The following is a 17306-nucleotide window of genomic DNA, read 5'->3' on the forward strand; positions in this document are numbered from 1 at the left end:
ACACTTATAATGTGTACTAAAGTTCTATTAATGTTTATAATAAATAGAAACTCTGTTTGAGAGGTTATAAACTTAATAAATGTATAGTACTCAAATGTAACATGTATATTATAATAGTATAGTAAATATAAAGTGAGTTACTTAGCTTATGTAATTGTTGAATATTACATAGGACTTTGCTTAAATCTTGAGTACTACACTTGCCCTTGTCACTTCTTACCTTTGACCTCTTCCTACCCTCAACCCTCTACCCTATGTATTATATTCATTAATAATACTTTTAGAACCTTTATAAGATGTATAAGAATTATCTTTACTTTATAACCTTATTAAAATTCTTACAGTTACTATATAATTTATAAATAATGTGTATTCTACTATATAAGAACTATAAAGCTATATAAGAAAATGGACTTTTCCCTGACACTAAAACTACTCTAGTATTTACTTTGTTGTACACTGAACATAGTAGATAATCTTGTTACAACAAGCAATCCATTTGTTACAAACCTCTTAGTCTTAACAAGGAGTCCAACCCTTCTCTACATCCTTGGAAGCCACTTGCTGATCAACCTGAAAGAGGCTAGCAAGAGGGGGGTGAATGAAGGAACCAATTACAGGTTGTAGAGTGTGAGTAATATTGAATTTGCTGCCTTAGAAGGTATGATTATCTGTATCTTTCTAGCTCCAACCTAACTAATTCATTTCAGGTGCTCCAGCAGTTGCAAGCTTGCAGGAGGAAGTAACATCTAGTATTTGACAAGCCCTGCTTATCATTCGTTCTGGATGTCAATCAGCAACAAGGAATTTCGGACCCACTTAAAGCTAGATTTATTTATAAATTATGCTCTTACAATATTTTGATTTAATCATTCCTACCTTACATTATGCACTTTTCTTTTTTGAATCCTTCTCTGATGTTATTTGTAGAGCTGTACACTAACTATCAATATCAATATCTTGTCTATTTATTTGCACAGGTATTTTGTGCATTATACTACCTTATTTATTAATGTTATGTCTTGCAGAGTTCCAAAGCCAGTCTCAAATTCGCCTATCTAACTGTCTCAGCAGTGTAAAACATATCAACGCAATATTATTCGAGTAGAAACAGTAAGACGAATGTATACTAGAGTTTCTCTCCATACAACAATCAGACAGAATCCATTCAAAGTTTACGGAGGAGCAGGGGGTCAGGACAAAATGAACTAATGAACTACGCCGTCATAAGCTTCACGCCTCTATCAAAGTCTTCTCATTCTCCTCGGCCACAGCCGGCTTCACCTCAAGACTACTTGCTCTCCTCTAGCACCGCGTCTTGCACATCGGCAGGATTACGCGCCCAGTCTTCTCTGTACTGCCACAGCTTCTTCACCTCACCACGTGCTAGAGCACGCAGGAGAACTACGGCATTCATGACTGGTGGTCCAATGATCAGAACAAGAAAACTTGCAGACTCTGCCTGGCAGTAAATGTAGCCCGTAACCTTGAGTGCAGCCACGATGACATACGAGGTGAGCCAGCCCCACATCACAGTGTGGAAATAAGGCTTCTTAAAGCGTGGGTATGGCTGCAAGGACGTTGCGAAGCGTGAGTAGGGATAGGAAAGACGTGTACCCGGCACCGTTGCCGCGTTATGGAGTGCGATTTGGATATCTGGTTGCCCTACAAGTACTTCATCCGGGCGCGCAAATGCATGATCCATGCGATAACAGAGCGCAATGAGATGGAAGTGTCCAGTAGTCACAAACATCGTAAGAATCAGCCCAGACCAATTCGTGCCGCCAACATGCGGTGTGAAGCGTGACACGCGGATGGGCCATGAGTCTTCCGGATGGTGAAAGATAACAATGTAACAAGCCAGAAGGGTCTAGACAAGCAAATTGAGTAAAGTCCAGTCCCCGATGTAATTTGGAACTCCTAAAGCTTACCATAATGAAGCCACTAATTAAAGTGTCCCTGTAAGCTGCCTTCTTGGTAGGGACACAATTGGAAGTCATGAAATGAATGAACGACGCAAAGAGAACCGCGGAACAAATGGAGTTATGAACCCAGAGAGCGCCAATAGATAGCAGTATTGACGACAGGACGACTTTGGCCGTTACCCAGCGTGGACGACGAATCCGCTGCGTATCACAACTGACAGGAATCCAGAAAAGAACTAAGCATATATGTGAGCTAAAAATACGTGGAAAACGAAGAGGCAGTATAGAACTAACAGCCTTCGGCGTCCCGTAGGACAGCCCTGTCTTTCAGCCCTAGTAGCAGATACAGCATCTAAGTGCAAGATGAATGCCAGACGTCACTTATACAAAAGAAGGATCACACCTTAGCAAGCAGAAAGATCCCGGGCAGGAACAGTGTTACTGCATAATAGGACATCGTCCAATCAATCTGGCCAAAAGTTGAGTTGTAATACCTGATATATCCAGACTCCGATTCAGGCCCAGAATCATCAACGTCTTCTGGAACATAGGTATCATTGTCATCTCCATCCCGAGAGCGGTTCAGCATACCCTTGTCAGCAAGAAACTTCTCAAAAAATCCTGAAATTGCAAGCAGAATCAGAGCGATGCAGACATAACCGATCCGCATGCGTAGTGCCTCTTTCTTGACTGCAGCGCGTGTGGCAGCAATTTCAGCCTGGCGCGCAGTACTGACGCCCAGCTCGCAATCATCAGACGCAACCTCTTTCTCATGGTGTGGGAGCTGCTTCACAGCATGCCAAAGCTGTACGAACGTCGAGGACAACAGAAACTCTTCAACGCGTGGGAAACATTAAAGATAAGCAACCTCCTCGCACCTTCAAGGACGCGCAACTTTCGATGGCATAAATAATGAGTGTGGGCAGCACGACGGGTGCGTAGCTCATAAGTTCGTTGACAAAATTGTCGATGAAGTCCGGCGAGTCTGTAGTGAAATCCATAGTGATGATGGTGGGTGGAGATGATGAAGAGTAGGTAGCAGTGCACTGTTACCACTGTAATACCAGACTGTCGCTTGCCGGCTTTTCTTTCTTAGACTTTGTGATTAGCGCCCATATTAGCCATTCGGCATTTGATCCTTTTACTCATATCCTTTCACGACCGTCGACCGTGCAATTGCCCTATTGATGAAGCACACCTCAGGTCTAAATCACAGATTCCGTCATACTCCAGCAGCTCTTTGCATGAACAAAATTTCGTATCTTCATCATCCGCACTACTGAGGCTATTTTCTACTCTTAGTTCAATTTTATCCTGACAAGATGACAAGCTGGTTTTCTCTGACGGATCATTTGTAGCAACTTTGTAAAACTCAATTGTTTGAAAAGGAAAACATTATCACTATGCATAAATCAAGAGTCACTTAGAATGGATGCCAATTTTATGCACTGATTATAATATTCTAAAATAATACATTTCCAGACTCCAGCACCTCTTTTAATAAGGACTATCAATCATAGAGTGCAAGTGTTTTGAGCAATCTTGTATACATATATACCTACCTACCTACCATAATGGCGATCTAGGAAAACTGTTTTTTGCCCATCATACCAAAGAATCAGTTACTTCCAACATTAGCCACTAATTCATATGTAATACTATTTGTTGGGTAGAACAGCACCTTAACTCCCCTGTCTAAAAATCACTGACCATCAGATTATCACATTGGCTCAACTCAGTACTCAGAGAAGGTACTGTTGTAAGAGATGCTTTGATGAATTAGATGAGGTTGTCAAATAGAAATGTTTATTCTATTACATCTCCCATCTCTGATTCTCTGCCTTGTGTTAGCGAGCGCCGAGGTGATGTTCTCATTACTACCGAGTGTCAATATCTCCTTGTTTCCTATAAATACATTTCCCATCTGATTGTATCCTGTGTCAGTAAAGTTAATCAAGGGTCCGAATGATGTGCATCTCTAATGAGGCACTGTGGCTAATTTTAAGACAGGTTGACAATTAAAACACAAGCACCCTGAATCTCACTCATAAAGATGCATACAGTTCGCATCATTAGTCTAATTTGTATTGCTTATAAGACTGCTGGTCCAGAATCCGTCTTGTCCCAATATCCTTCCTATCAATAGCAAATCCGACTCTCAATTATAAACATAGTTACTCACTGTCCACTCGCTCAGATGGTGAACCTGATCCTCTACTCTTGGCACGGCTGTTTCTTTTCGACAACGTCATTGCACAGTATTTTAATATGGCAATGTTGACCATCCTAGTCTATGATTCTAGTTTGTGCTATAATCCTTCAGACTGGAATATTACTGACAGAAAGTTTTACTCAAGTCATAGCAATGGACAAAGAGGTATGATGGTTGCACAGTTATCTCTTGAGTATCTGCTGAGCAATGTCTGTACAGATTAAATATTTCTGGGTGAGCAAGCTCAATTTTAAGTTGTGTATATATATAACTCATTATTAATAACAAAGCACAAACCATTCAATTCTATTAGTCTACTTTACTTTACAGTAAGTACTTGCTGGTCATAATAGTTGAGTCTAATATTAAGATTCAGAATCTTTGTATTGGATTGCTAGGAGCAATTTGCTCTATAGTTAGTAAGTAGACAAATATATAGTTTATTAGATTGTATATTGTTTATATTAATACCTATTCCAGGTAGCACTTTCAATCAAAGTGAATTAAGGTAAAGAAAAATTGCTAAGAAAAATATACAAATAACCTAAATCTGAAAATGTATACTTTATAGCTGTATGTTGTGCCTTTAACAATCTATGCCCCTATTAACTTGAAAACTAGGCCAAGCAACAACTTGGATATCTCTTTTGTACAGTAAGCAGTCAACTACAATTTAATACAATTCTTACATAACACTACTTTCAGACCTTTTCATAGTTGTACTTATAGACTGTAAGTAAATTGATCTAAAATACTAAAGAGCTATTATATATATAACTATTCTATAGACATTCTCCAAATCCGAGTATTAGCACTGTACCAGAATAGTAGGTTTACTATAAAACAATGACTGGTTAATTAACCTACTTTTCTATAGACAAGAAACTTTCATTCTATCTGAAAATACTTCTTATAATAGAAGGAGGCACTTCTCTTGGCATTCCTATCTACATTTATTGGAATCAAGATAGTAAGAGTGTTAATCAATATTATACTTAATCAAGAACTAACTACAATTTTATATATTTCAGTTTATAGGACTGAGCTTCTAAAGGGGATCAAAATACTAGTATGTGCATCTAGAAACAATCCTCCACAAATACCTGCAGTAATCACATGGTAGGGCAATAATTAATTATCTTAGCTCTATCTGACACTGTATAGGACTATACCTTGTATATATGGAACCATTTTACTTTCTCTAGCCCTTTATAAGGCAACAGAATACTGGAGAATGTCTTCTGGATTCAAAGGATTCCACCTGGTCTGAGTCCTCATTGAAGACCAGATTATATATTATGGCTTGTAAGTAGAGCAACTGAATAGGATCATTTTACTCAAACTATTTCAGTGCAATACTTTGTTGTGTACTCAACATAACAGCTCAGCACGTTGAGGTATATAATGCTTTCATTGCAAACTTCTTAGGCTCAGTGGGGAGCCCGACATTGCTCTGTGTACTTGGGAGTCGAGTCATAATTAACCTGAAGGTAGCAGGCGAGAGAGGAGTGAACCAAGGAACAAATTACAGGTCAGGGACTATAAGTGACATTGCATTTGGTGAAGGTATGCTCGTCCGTGTCTTTCTGGCTCAACTTCGGCTAATTCCTTTCAGGTGCTCCCACAGTAGAAGGCTCACTTGCAAATGAGGAAGGCACATTTAGTGCTTGACAACTCCTGCTCATTATTCGTCCTGTGCTTCAGTTAACAACAGAGTATTTCTGCACGTTTTTGACACTAGATCATTACAAATTTCCTATTCTTACTGTGTTTTACCTGATCCATTCCTTTGAATCCTGTCCTACAATATGTGTTATCCTCCTTTGATTCTTCATCTAAAGTGATTTGCCGACTCGCACGTTATTTATCAATGTCTTGATTATTTATTTGTGTCGATATTGTGTATTAAAAAAATAAACCAATTTATTTATTGAAAATGCTATGTCTTGCTAAGTTTATTTCCTTGACCGGTCGCAGTGCATAAACTGCATCTAGCTCAAATGAAGAACACAGCAGTGACCAACGAGCCGAACGTCCAGCTTACCCTTAAATACCTTCATTTATTTATTTTAACAATGCACGGGTCCAAAAGATAACCAAAGATAACCTTTGACTTCGAGCTTCCGTTCCTTGCCAGCGTCAATATCCAAATACAGATCACACTAGTACTGGCTGGAAGGCAATTGGCTCGATAACATAGTTTTTTGCGAGCAGACGTCCATACAATGATATCATCGTCCATACAAAAAAGATAAAGAGGTACTCTTCCCATCCCTGACACACAAACATCTCCATCTACGCCCAAGAACAAACACCAAAGTAAAACACAAGATCATTGTCATCTATTTTATCAGACATTGGATCAGCAACCGCTACATGATTCTAACAATATTTGGAGATAGATAGGTAAGTTGGTAGGTAGTGACACGGAGGAGACGGGGCAACGCTTGAGCCGAGAGGAGAGGAGGAGGGAAGAGGAAGGAGGAGGAGAGGGAGAAGAAGGGACATTATTAATAGCATACGAGTCCTAGACAGACAGAAAGTTACGCTCCCTAACCCCCCTTCCGGACCCAAGCGACGCGAGCAAAGTAAGTGAAGAAGTAAGCAACCATCAATCAGAGTCTTTCCAATCCAAGACCAAGATGAGAGTGGGAAAAGGGGGAGGTGGAGAAAGTTTTCGTAACCAGATGCGCATACAACCAACAAAAAATATCCATGTATCGTATCGTCAGTTTTCACTTGTTCCATGCAAATTATTATTTCCCGCCCGACGTCTTGAAGAGTACGAGCCCTATGAGTGCTATTGAGTATCCGAATACTTGTAGAGGGGTAATCTCGACACCGAGTAAGAGGACAGAGCTTGTTACAAGGAGGATATCCTGCACGGTAGAATAGGGAGAATCGTAATTAGCACTCAGCCTGAAAGAATAGACAAGACAAGATGAAGTGAGACAACACAACGTCACGTACCTTGAAGACACCAGCAAGAGTGAGAATAAGACCGCTACCCGCACCAACCAGGAAAACAGCTGCGATGTTCAGCAAGAACGCAATGGCAGCATTTGAGAACATGATCAACGGCCCGACGCGCATCACTTCGTAGAAGGGCTCAAGTCCCTCCGTGAGAGGGATCACCATTAAGTTGATCAACGCGCACACCTGCCAAAATCGGAATCAAAATTTATTGAGTGAATTTGATTTTTGAATTTGAAAATAATAGGAGAAAACAGCTTCCGTACCGGAGCATAGTAATGAAGAGATACTAAAGGATCCATCTTAAGTCCGTGAAGAAGGACCTGGATCATGACAAGTCGTGACGCCTCGAACGCAACCGCCGCTGCCTGGATGATGAATCCTGTAAGGTCGAAATGCAACTCGCCGCGCGATGCGAGAGCAACGCCACTGGAAATCATCACGACGATGCAAGCAAGTTTCTTGCTCGGCTCCTGGAGACGGAAGACCCAAGTAATAAGTAGGATGGCAACGGGGTTAAAGGCTTTGAGCATCTGGATGTAGTGCACGCTGAGGTAGAGGTATGCTTTGTTGCTGAGGATGAGCGAGCCACTGAATAGAACGCCGATGGGGAGGATTGATTTCATGAACATGTCTTTGGTGATGTGTACGTCTTTTGCGCCGTCGAGTAGACGTGTAGTACGTTGAAGTACACGCGTGCCAATTGCCTGAAACCCCGACGTCAGATTGAGTTGAAGGGAAGAAAATTCGGAGTATACGCACTGCAAAGGTAAGATGCCATGTTACAAGAAATACGGGAAATTTGAAGTCGAGCCTGTTGTAGACATGATTGTTGTAAATGATGACGGCCGAACTGAGCACGATCCAGACTGGTATGATTGCTGCAGCCGAGTATTTTTGTCTCGGATGTGCAGGTGCAGGTGCAGCGCTAACAGGCTGTGGTAAAAGCTCCTCCTTCACCTCCTCATTGTATGACTTCTCGTCGCTGGGTTCAACCGCCTCCGTACGGGCGATATCGGACGACATGTCAAGCTTAACACACTAAATGCACGAATCTAAGTTTTAAAGGCTGCAAAAACGCGAAATCAACACCACAGATGAGCAAGAGACTGCAACGTGGCACGTACAGTGGACTGGTGATGAGCGTGAGATGGTGAGGTGGAGAGCGGGAGTAGATAAACGAGATTGGGATAGTGTAAGATATAAAGGTACTTCGGGCTCGCCACCCTACAGCCGCGACAACGACACGCAGTGACCGGCTGTGATAGGAATATCTATGAAAGGAAGGCGACTCACCCACCTCCTTCTCCATTCGGATATATTGAGCCGGGAACGTACCTTATCAAATAAATCAGGGTTTGCTAATTCCGAGACAGGCACGCGTCGGCGTTCTTTCCCGCGCTCAATTGCCAATTCAATATCTGCGCGTGCTCCTGCGACGCGTGATTTTAACAGTCTCTTTAGCTAGCCTTGACTGGTGCAGTCAGTCATGCCGCTGCTCACTCGACGAGAAATAACCCTCCTACTCTTTGCACTCACCGTCTTTCTTGTCGCATACAATTTCGAATCGTCGGTCCCAACTCTCAGTCTTGCACGCTCGGCAATCAACGATCTCTCTGCATCAGCTCTCCTCAACGTTCAAAACGTTTTTCGCGAGGATGGCAGGCGGTCGTCAAAGTTTGCTGATGACCTAGAGGTTGCTGTTCTGGGTGACTGGGAGATAGAAAGTAGGAAGCAATATGATCTTGGGCCGGGAGGTGTAACAGAAGACCAACATCATTTATACTGGGGTAACGGGAATATTCCTTCGACGAACTTGGTTGCACATGTACCAGGTGCGATAGTATTATTCGTCTTCCTAAGGGCATTTTCTAAAACAAGTATTATCAGGATATACTATTCTTGACAATGTTCTGCTCCTCAACGGAACTCTATATCTTGTATCCGATCGGACTTCTCAGTCATTCCCAACTGTTGCAGCGATGTTGTCGACTAATCTCGGTATATCCGATCCACCTGTTCTGCAGGATCTCAGAATCGTAACGAGACGTCAGGCTATTGATATTTTAGGCTACGACGCACACAGGTACTTTGACGTTGCAAGTTCACAAGAGCTTGATATGGATGCTCAACTGTGTACAGATTAACAGGTGCCTCGTTAATTTGTCTGGACCATTCTCACTGTACGTCGATTTGCGTCAAATCTTCTTTTGTTATATTCTCAGCAACACGTTTCATGTCATATTCCTGGTCTGATTATCGGCATCTTGCCGCGTTACCGCATCACTTCGACGGATTTTCAAATGGGTTTAACTAACGAACTATTTTCATCCCAACAACAGTACTAGACAACCAAACATTCCTCGCCCTACACCGAGCATACGCCACTCTCGCAGAATCAGACACCACCTCACCACCACTCGTCCCACCATCACTCTCACTCTTCCCCAATGCAAAGCGTACCGAAATCGACGAATCTGGATACTCACTCCGACTCGCACGGCTAGCATTCCCCTTCATGGGACATCTCTTCGCAGAAGATTGGATAGATTACGAACGTTCGAACCGGCCCGTGATTTTTGATCGTATCCTGCTTGCGGATCGGGCGGCGGCGGAACATGCCGCTCAGGCATTTGATTTTGGTACGGAGGTTATTGTTTCTCCGCATTTGGACAGGGATAGGGAGGAGGAAGTAAATCGTGAATTAACGAAAGGAAATAAGAAGGGAGTAAGGATATCAGGAATGACGATTGAGGCTACGGATAAAAGGTTATCGTTCGCGCCTGCTTTCGCGTTGCCTGCGCGGGAAGACTGGGCAGCACCGATTCGTGAAGCTGCTTTGTCTTTACCTTCACCGAAAGTGGGAAGTGAGAAACGCCGTGCCGTAACGTATGTGTCGACGCAAGGCCGTCGGATGGGTCCGAGGTTGAGAAACGACGACCATGATGCGCTTGTACGCGAGCTGAAGAAACTCGGTTCGTCGCAGAAGTGGGACGTGCATATTATCGAGATCGGTGGTGATGGCGGTGAGCCTACTCCGTGGGTGGAGCATATACGTGCAGCAGCACAATCTTCGGTTGGTACTTTATCATTGTCTTGTCTTTTTTCTTCTCGTCGGATGACTAATCATTTAAAATACTTTTTAAAGATCATGCTTGGCGTGTACGGCGACTCTTTAACAAACAGTATCTTACTCCGACCCGGTCCACCTACACCTGCCGTAATCGAGTTCTTCCCTGACGGTCGGTACACGAACGAACACGAGTTTGTCACTCGAGCACTTGGGATACATTACGTTGCTTGGAGAAACACAAAGTTAGTATATATGTTTATTTGTTTTCTATTTGACTTGATTCTTATTGACTAACCGATTTATGATAGAAAATTCTCTCGAGGCTCACTCCCACCCATCTCCCCACCAACGACAGCAGATAGTCGAGTATTGAGTATCGACGTATCTGCTGTGATCTCGTACGTCAAGGAACAGATGAAACGCTCATAAGATTTCTGTCCTCAACAATTGCGGTTCACTCTGTGTTGCATATTTCGTTAGTTCGATTTTTGTTTGGGTTGGAGTCGTACGTTGCTTCGTTTTTTTGTCACGCTGTTTGTTTTCCTCTAAGCTCTGCGTCTGCACTCGCATAAGATAATACTAGCTGTATTTATTGGATACCTTATAGAACTCATTCTTCTGCAGTTTGTGCGCAAGTGAAAGGACTACAAGTACATAGCATTGGCAGCGGTCATCTTATATTCAAGCAGAACACAAGCTCTTGGCAGTTATAATAGGCGTCACCTTATTACATTATGCATATATAAGAATGCATCTTTGCCATAATTGCATGGACTGCGTTATCTCACACAACCGACCTAAGCAAACTGCTCGGAAAATACTACCTTTTCTTTCTATGTCCCGAGAATTGTGCCTTATCCATGTATTTCCTGTACAGTTCATCCTTCCACTATTGAGAAAGTATGATATTGTTAGTATTCCCGCATAGAATGGAATCGTTAAGGCTGTATACGGACACGTTTGGCTAAGTTCACTGCTGCTCTTGCTGTTAATCTGTCTTGCGGAGGATACTTGAGAGTCCCTTCCACCAAATCTATTGCTACGTGATTCCATAATTGTCGAGGTTTATTATTGTTTTATTATTATTAAAAATAGTAGGCATCATCAGTGTATTTGGCTCCTTCAATCTGAAAACGTTCTAGCCTACCGAATTTCGAGACATCTGCGTTCACTCTTCTTATCCGTTCAATGCTCGGCGTACAGCTCTTGATGTTCTCTATTGTGACCGCCAAGCTGTTATCTTCAAACGGATGGGAGGCAGCCAGCAGTATGTAAACAACAATTCTAGAAGATGTTAATACTCGGACTCGTATGACAATCCTAAAGGCAGAAACAATTTCCGCACCCAATAGACCACATATCAAGTTGTTTAGCATCATAGTATTTATGTTTATGATACTCTGGTGGTGCATATCTGTCGGAAAGTTCCACAGGTGTCCTTTGTACGTCCCTGTATTCGCAAGCACTGGTACCAGTCCATAAACGCATGATCGGACAAAGTCGACTAAAATTTCAGTATCAACTCACTTTCCAAAATCTCCTATTTTTATAATTCCATTCCCGAAGCTAAAGATATTTTCAAGGCTAACAGACTCAGGTTTCTCATGCACTATATATGCTAACTAACGTACTCACTTTATGTCTCGGTGGACTAAGTCTTCCTTGACATGCATGGTATAAATGCCTTCGAGGATTTTCCTTATTACAGATAATGAGATTGTCAGTTAATTTGAAAGATAATTGGCAAGCATAAGATATACAAACAATATAACGTTGGCCACTTCATGTTCAGGAAACCAAGTTTTGAATATTCTAGGCCTGTTGCTAATATCGTCCTCTCTCAAAACATGTTTTTCAACCTCATCCATGATAGTTTGTAAAGATCCAAACGGTGCATATTCTATCACAAGGATTTCCTTACTGAGGGACTCAATCCGGTTGACCTGCAAATAATAGTCATTATCAGGCACAAGTACGCTAAAGGACGATTTAGTTACGAATAGATTAGGATATTTTAGTGTCAAGGTCTTCATAGAATCATTTTCTTCTTTATATACGCCATCTTTTATCGCAACAAAACCGAGCTGTTTATCTCTAATGTGCCGTGATCTGCTTTGTACGTACGCCAAGGCTCTCTACAAGTTTAAATACAGGAAAGGAGGTGGAGAATCATAAATCGCGGAATTAGAGCATTCGAGTCAGGTACCAGGTTGTCCGGGGGATGAACAGAGTGCAACGCACCCATACTGTTGCATTGGCCCCTCCTCCTAATTTCTTATCTATAACATAGTAACGTCCAGGGTATTTAGGTGAGTGTATTTGGCCTCCTGAATTGAGTGACATGTGAATCTGTATTCTTGAGTTCTCAGGCAGATAAAGTAACCTAACTGCAGGTCTATTGACAGAGATGAGGTTAATACTTGGGGAAGATAATACAGGCAGAGGAATGTAAAGGCCGGAGCCTCACTCAAGAACACGGAACAGGCAAAGACCTGGGATTGGAGAGGTCGACCTAAGTACAGGAGCAAGTACGAAGATGAGATCTAAGTAATCTACAAATAGCCCTTTTATATTTATCTAAAGTCACGTGTGTAACCTCGGAGGTTACAAGGAACTTTGTATCACTCGAATTGTGATCCTTCTTCAGAGTTGATCAAGCAAAGGTGCGGTTGTTATGACTGCATGTTGAACATTGCCAGACAAGCCACTGGTTGCGACCTTGCAGTGATGTTGCTATTCCTAAGTCGGAGCGTACACTCTTGCAGTATGAATTGACTGACAAAATACTATGTCTCTGAGGATTCAGTTGCTTTAGCAGTGTGTCGAATTAGTATGCTTCAAAAATCGAAATAAAATTTTATGCATGAAAGCTACATTGCCGATCGTGAAAAGTAAGTGGCGAGGTTGTTCCCTGGTTGTATATGCAAACTTTGCTACGTTATGCTCCTTGTGCAGCAAATTTCAAGTTCCTAGCCTCGAGCTCATTTTTTCTCCCAGTATCACTGAGAGTAAATTCCTGTAAGTCCTACCAGATGAGCAATATGATTTGAAATTTCTCGGAAAGATGGTTAGTCTGTCAGTCACATAAATGGTTGCCATTGTCCATAAAAAGACTCCCGCCAACCACACATTTCTTCACTTTCCCGCCAAACACTGAATATATAAAATATTGTCGAGGAGGTCAGCCAAACTCTCATGACAAGGACTGAAACTTGGAGAACTAGGTGCACTCGCTACATTCATTACCTACTGAAACTATGAACCGTGCACAGGAGTTTGCTCTGATTCATGGTTTGTAGAACGAGCGGACAAGCACAAGAAAGGTGCAATTACTAGTCAAATATCTGGCTAGCACTTGTCAAGATAAATAAAAAGCTTAAGTAAAAGTAGTATTCCCAGAAAAATAAATTACGCACGCAAAAATCCACAAGTTCTGTGGATTATTGACTGTATCCCTTGTGTACGCAAATCGTACTAATTTTACATTCAGAAATAGTTCAGCAATGAAGGAATAGGACTTACTCGTGGGAAGCTCAGATTTGTATGCTGACAGTTTGGTAAATATCACAGTTTCGTACAGTCGCAGCACAATTTGAGCTCACCAATAGGTACATCCTCATCAAGGAAACTCCAAGCTGTGAGCATATACTGTCAGTACGAGTGACAATAAAGTGGCAGGGTTCAAAAAGAACAACAAACCAGTCCTCCAATTGTGTCTGCCATAAGACCAAGTCAGCAATCCAATAAATCCACGAAAGATAGGAGCTTGCCGGAAGTTTCCGTCTACAAGGCTATGTGACCGTGCAGAGAGTTAGTATATTTTATTTAATGCACCAACCATACTCACAGATCAGGAGGTGCGAGAGGGTCCTTAATTATGAAGATACCAAAAGTGAGATACTTCCTGAGAAAGGGTGCTTTTGCTCTCACATCTTTCAAATTGGCTGTCTTGATCTCTGTATCTATGTCAGCCCATTCAAGGACTTGATTGCCCGCCATGCCTATCCACAGATGAGTATTATGTTGTGTTTACCAATGCCAATATTAGGTTCGCACCTTTGAACTCAATATCTTCGTCAGGCTTGCCGCCGAAGACAGCAATAGTAGTGTTATGCAGCTCGTTCATGAGCGTGCTGAACATTGCACAGGTTGACGCGCAATTGCCATTGCTGACTAATAACAAGAATGTGATTAGCATGAGGATGTAAAATCAAGATAGCTGAGAGATTAAGTGTACCAATAGCTATGTTCCTGCAATTATGAACTCAGTATTTCACGTGTGAGTAATGTTAAATCATGTTACATACTCGAGAGCAATAGGCGGCGTTTGCGGGATGTCGACGTCAAATGGTGTACAGATTTCCTTGAGAAATAAATCAAGCCAAGCGAATTAATATCAAATATTTAAATATTACTTACATGGAATCGTTGAGATGTAGGATCGCTAACATCATTGACAGTAAATGGTAAAGAGGGATCGTTATAGTTGAAAGTCGTCGGATACTGCGTGTCATTCAAGAACGCCCCTATAAGTCCAACAAAGTAACATTAGTTATGAGAATCAATGAACTTCTCAAAATGATTAATGGACTGACAGTTTGAGGGTGAATAATATTGTTGAGTAACATTTAGTGCAATGTCATTCTTCACAATCTTCTGTGCAAGCTCATTTGCACGACTAGTTGACACAAATCCTCTAAATACAGAGAACAACGTCACCACGCCAATCACAAGATCCAATTAGAAAGAGAGAACGAAGCAATGTTAAAGGAGTGCTGTCTGTCAGAAAGGCAAAAAACCTCACGGATATCCGATCTGTGCGCCTGCAAGGTACTGGTGCAAGAATAGTCCAAGGCACACGAATCCTCCTAGACATAGCAGTCATCAGTGCGCAACAATCGGGGGAAGAGCACCAGGAAAAAGAGTAATACGAAGCTAACTCACCACCGTTACCCGTAAGATCAATAAGAAGCCGTGAGACATTTGCAGAGAGGAAGTTGTTCATCGCAGAGACTGTATCGGTCTGGAACTGAGAGAAGTCGCCATCAAACGAACCTACGAACATCTGAAATACCCCGTCATTTATTAGAGTGGTCCCCATTAAATAAGAGGAAGGAAAATCTATTTACCACACCAGTCTGGTTGTCAGGCAAAATATACGACTTGATCACTCCTGCAGAGGTATTGACCTGCGGGAGAGTCGGTTGGAATTCTGGTGGAAGGTCAATCGCATTGCTTGGCGGAGAATCCATGATAAAGGCCTTCGCAAGAAGTCGGTCGTTCCGGCGGAAGGCATTCTTAGAAATTCTGCCTACTTTCGCGTCGACACCATTGGTGGTATTAGTTGAGGCACAATTATTTGTCCAGCTATACCAGAAATCAGTTCATCAGAGCTCCAAAATAAGGGAACAAGAGATCAGGAATTGGACTGACAAAGATGTCTGGTCTGTAAACGAGTTGCCTACGAATTGCACTAAAAATGGCACAGTCACATTTTCTTCATCAGTGCTGTTTGCCATAATGAGACTAAACGTTAGGTTCTCCTGTACTGGCATTGGTCGAGCAGCAAGATCACCGACACGCTGTGAATAGTTGGTTCCACTAATACGGTAGCTGCTTAGTGCACTGTTTACGCGCACTCCATGGTCGAGGTAGTTCCCAGAGACGTTCTTCGCTATGATGTCTATATATTCGAATGGATCTATGTCCTCAATGGAGACCACCTTTGCGCCCGCAAGACGTTGCCAGTCGAAATCAATCGAGTCATAGAAATCTGAGAAATTGGTTCCGAGCAATCCGAACAACTCGACGGAGTTTGGTACGACAAAGACGTTCTGTTCACCATCCTCTTCGAGGATGACTACTGGGGCAGGAAGCAAGTTCTGGAAGGTCGTATAGCAGTTTGGAAACCAGCCTTGATATGTAACGTCAGTCAGTGTACTAGCCGATACAGAAATTCTTCTGCTTACGCGTGTGACCATCGTTTAATTGAGTCGTGAAGTCGAAGAGATCCTTGTTAAAGTCGAAATCCGTCTGCAGGAAAAGATGAGCAACGCAGACGAAATCTATTTCAGTAAGACTTACCTCGTAGTCAGTACTGTTTATTCGTTCGAGTTCTGCTCGGATATCTACCGTAGACTCTTCAAACGGAGCTGGCGAATCTAAATAATAGTTCTCAAAAGTGAAAAAGTCAAAGACACGCGAGACAACCTGCAAGATGTTCTGGCGGAGGGTTTCGTTGAAGGGGAAAGACTTTAAGCAGGCGAGTGCGTCAGTGGGAGGAACAAAAGTCTGTCCAGCAATAGCTGCACATGGATCAGTGGCCCTTGGTAAATGAACTATAGATGCTATGGTCGCGAGAGCCAAGCAGAGTACAGGAAAGAGTGACGAAACTCGTATGTAGTGTACCATCTTGTAGGTACCTGCATTTGCAGACCAGAGACATGGTCAATTTAAAGTCCTTCCGAGCCCCACTCAAGTTAGGAAGGTATTATTCTGAGCAATTCTGAGGCTTGCATGATGGCTATCTCCTCGATTCTCGATTTCCACTCACACCGGCCGGGTAGAGCGGGCTGCAAGTGGAGATCCATGGATAAACGTTAAGTGCCAGCAGGTAATGAGAGCAGACCATCGGCGAAGAGAGACTCTTCATGCGTCTTGCATATGGTCGGCGAGTTGAACTGACCGAGATCAGAAAACTTATCTGCCACCCTAGCAGTCAAAACACCAAAAGGCATGTTTTTTAAAAAGTCCTAGGTGACAGTGCCTTTGTTTATACTTTATGCTCGCGGGAAGAAAAGCAGTCGAAAACCGATCGAAAAAGATCATGGCTGAGAACATCTGAAATTAACTTCACGCACCCAGTGAGTTTTGTTGCTTTATCCAACAAGATTGAGTTCTGATTCACGTACGATTGATAGTCCGAGACAGTCGTTTGTAGAAATCGAGCTTGAGAACGAGTTAGCCTACCCGGTTTTGAGATATTATCCGAAGCATGAGGGTGACGGAACATATACGCTAAGAAAATCAACTTCACTTCAGCGTTTATACCGGATCCGAAAGCTCGGGTAGTTTTAGAGTCAGACGTGATGATAGTTGCTGTGCTTTCGTGGCCGTTCTTGTA

At 42.4% G+C, this 17306-nt stretch overlaps 6 protein-coding genes across 6 annotated transcripts; 2 read left to right on the forward strand and 4 right to left on the reverse strand.

Annotated features, from left to right (window-relative positions):
- Positions 1–1291: 1291 nt before the first annotated feature.
- Positions 1292–2926, reverse strand: FOMMEDRAFT_160988 (uncharacterized protein; the record flags this gene model as incomplete). Its single annotated transcript, XM_007270578.1, has 5 exons — positions 1292–1870; positions 1932–2161; positions 2220–2277; positions 2329–2730; positions 2804–2926. The coding sequence occupies 5 exons, from the start codon at positions 2924–2926 to the stop codon at positions 1292–1294; spliced, it is 1392 nt and encodes a 463-aa protein (XP_007270640.1).
- A 1052-nt stretch (positions 2927–3978) lies between these two features.
- On the forward strand, positions 3979–5249 carry FOMMEDRAFT_31417 (uncharacterized protein; the record flags this gene model as incomplete). Its single annotated transcript, XM_007270336.1, has 11 exons — positions 3979–3987; positions 4451–4466; positions 4491–4556; positions 4618–4645; positions 4709–4710; positions 4759–4791; positions 4855–4869; positions 4926–4964; positions 5015–5107; positions 5169–5206; positions 5247–5249. 11 exons carry the CDS (start codon positions 3979–3981, stop codon positions 5247–5249), a joined length of 342 nt encoding a protein of 113 aa, XP_007270398.1.
- Positions 5250–6550: 1301 nt separating this feature from the next.
- Positions 6551–8293, reverse strand: FOMMEDRAFT_148850 (TPT-domain-containing protein). Its single transcript, XM_007270579.1, has 5 exons — positions 8238–8293; positions 7873–8179; positions 7377–7817; positions 7108–7296; positions 6551–7016 (listed from the first exon to the last, which is right to left on the reverse strand). The coding sequence occupies exons 2-5, from the start codon at positions 8134–8136 to the stop codon at positions 6894–6896; spliced, it is 1017 nt and encodes a 338-aa protein (XP_007270641.1). The 5' UTR covers positions 8137–8179; positions 8238–8293; the 3' UTR covers positions 6551–6893.
- A 306-nt stretch (positions 8294–8599) lies between these two features.
- FOMMEDRAFT_160990 (uncharacterized protein) lies at positions 8600–10612 on the forward strand (the record flags this gene model as incomplete). Its single annotated transcript, XM_007270580.1, has 5 exons — positions 8600–8945; positions 9001–9246; positions 9453–10186; positions 10259–10425; positions 10492–10612. 5 exons carry the CDS (start codon positions 8600–8602, stop codon positions 10610–10612), a joined length of 1614 nt encoding a protein of 537 aa, XP_007270642.1.
- A 509-nt stretch (positions 10613–11121) lies between these two features.
- Positions 11122–11671, reverse strand: FOMMEDRAFT_160991 (kinase-like protein; the record flags this gene model as incomplete). Its single annotated transcript, XM_007270581.1, has 3 exons — positions 11122–11222; positions 11331–11467; positions 11529–11671. 3 exons carry the CDS (start codon positions 11669–11671, stop codon positions 11122–11124), a joined length of 381 nt encoding a protein of 126 aa, XP_007270643.1.
- A 2355-nt stretch (positions 11672–14026) lies between these two features.
- On the reverse strand, positions 14027–16594 carry FOMMEDRAFT_94735 (uncharacterized protein; the record flags this gene model as incomplete). The annotated part of the gene is made up of 13 exons (XM_007270392.1): positions 14027–14053; positions 14114–14184; positions 14240–14356; positions 14421–14434; positions 14491–14546; positions 14603–14709; positions 14779–14879; positions 14988–15051; positions 15128–15248; positions 15313–15550; positions 15617–16097; positions 16153–16216; positions 16268–16594. The coding sequence occupies 13 exons, from the start codon at positions 16592–16594 to the stop codon at positions 14027–14029; spliced, it is 1788 nt and encodes a 595-aa protein (XP_007270454.1).
- Positions 16595–17306: the final 712 nt, after the last annotated feature.

This window comes from Fomitiporia mediterranea (assembly GCF_000271605.1).
Source record: "Fomitiporia mediterranea MF3/22 unplaced genomic scaffold FOMMEscaffold_13, whole genome shotgun sequence".
Classification (NCBI taxonomy): domain Eukaryota; kingdom Fungi; phylum Basidiomycota; class Agaricomycetes; order Hymenochaetales; family Hymenochaetaceae; genus Fomitiporia; species Fomitiporia mediterranea.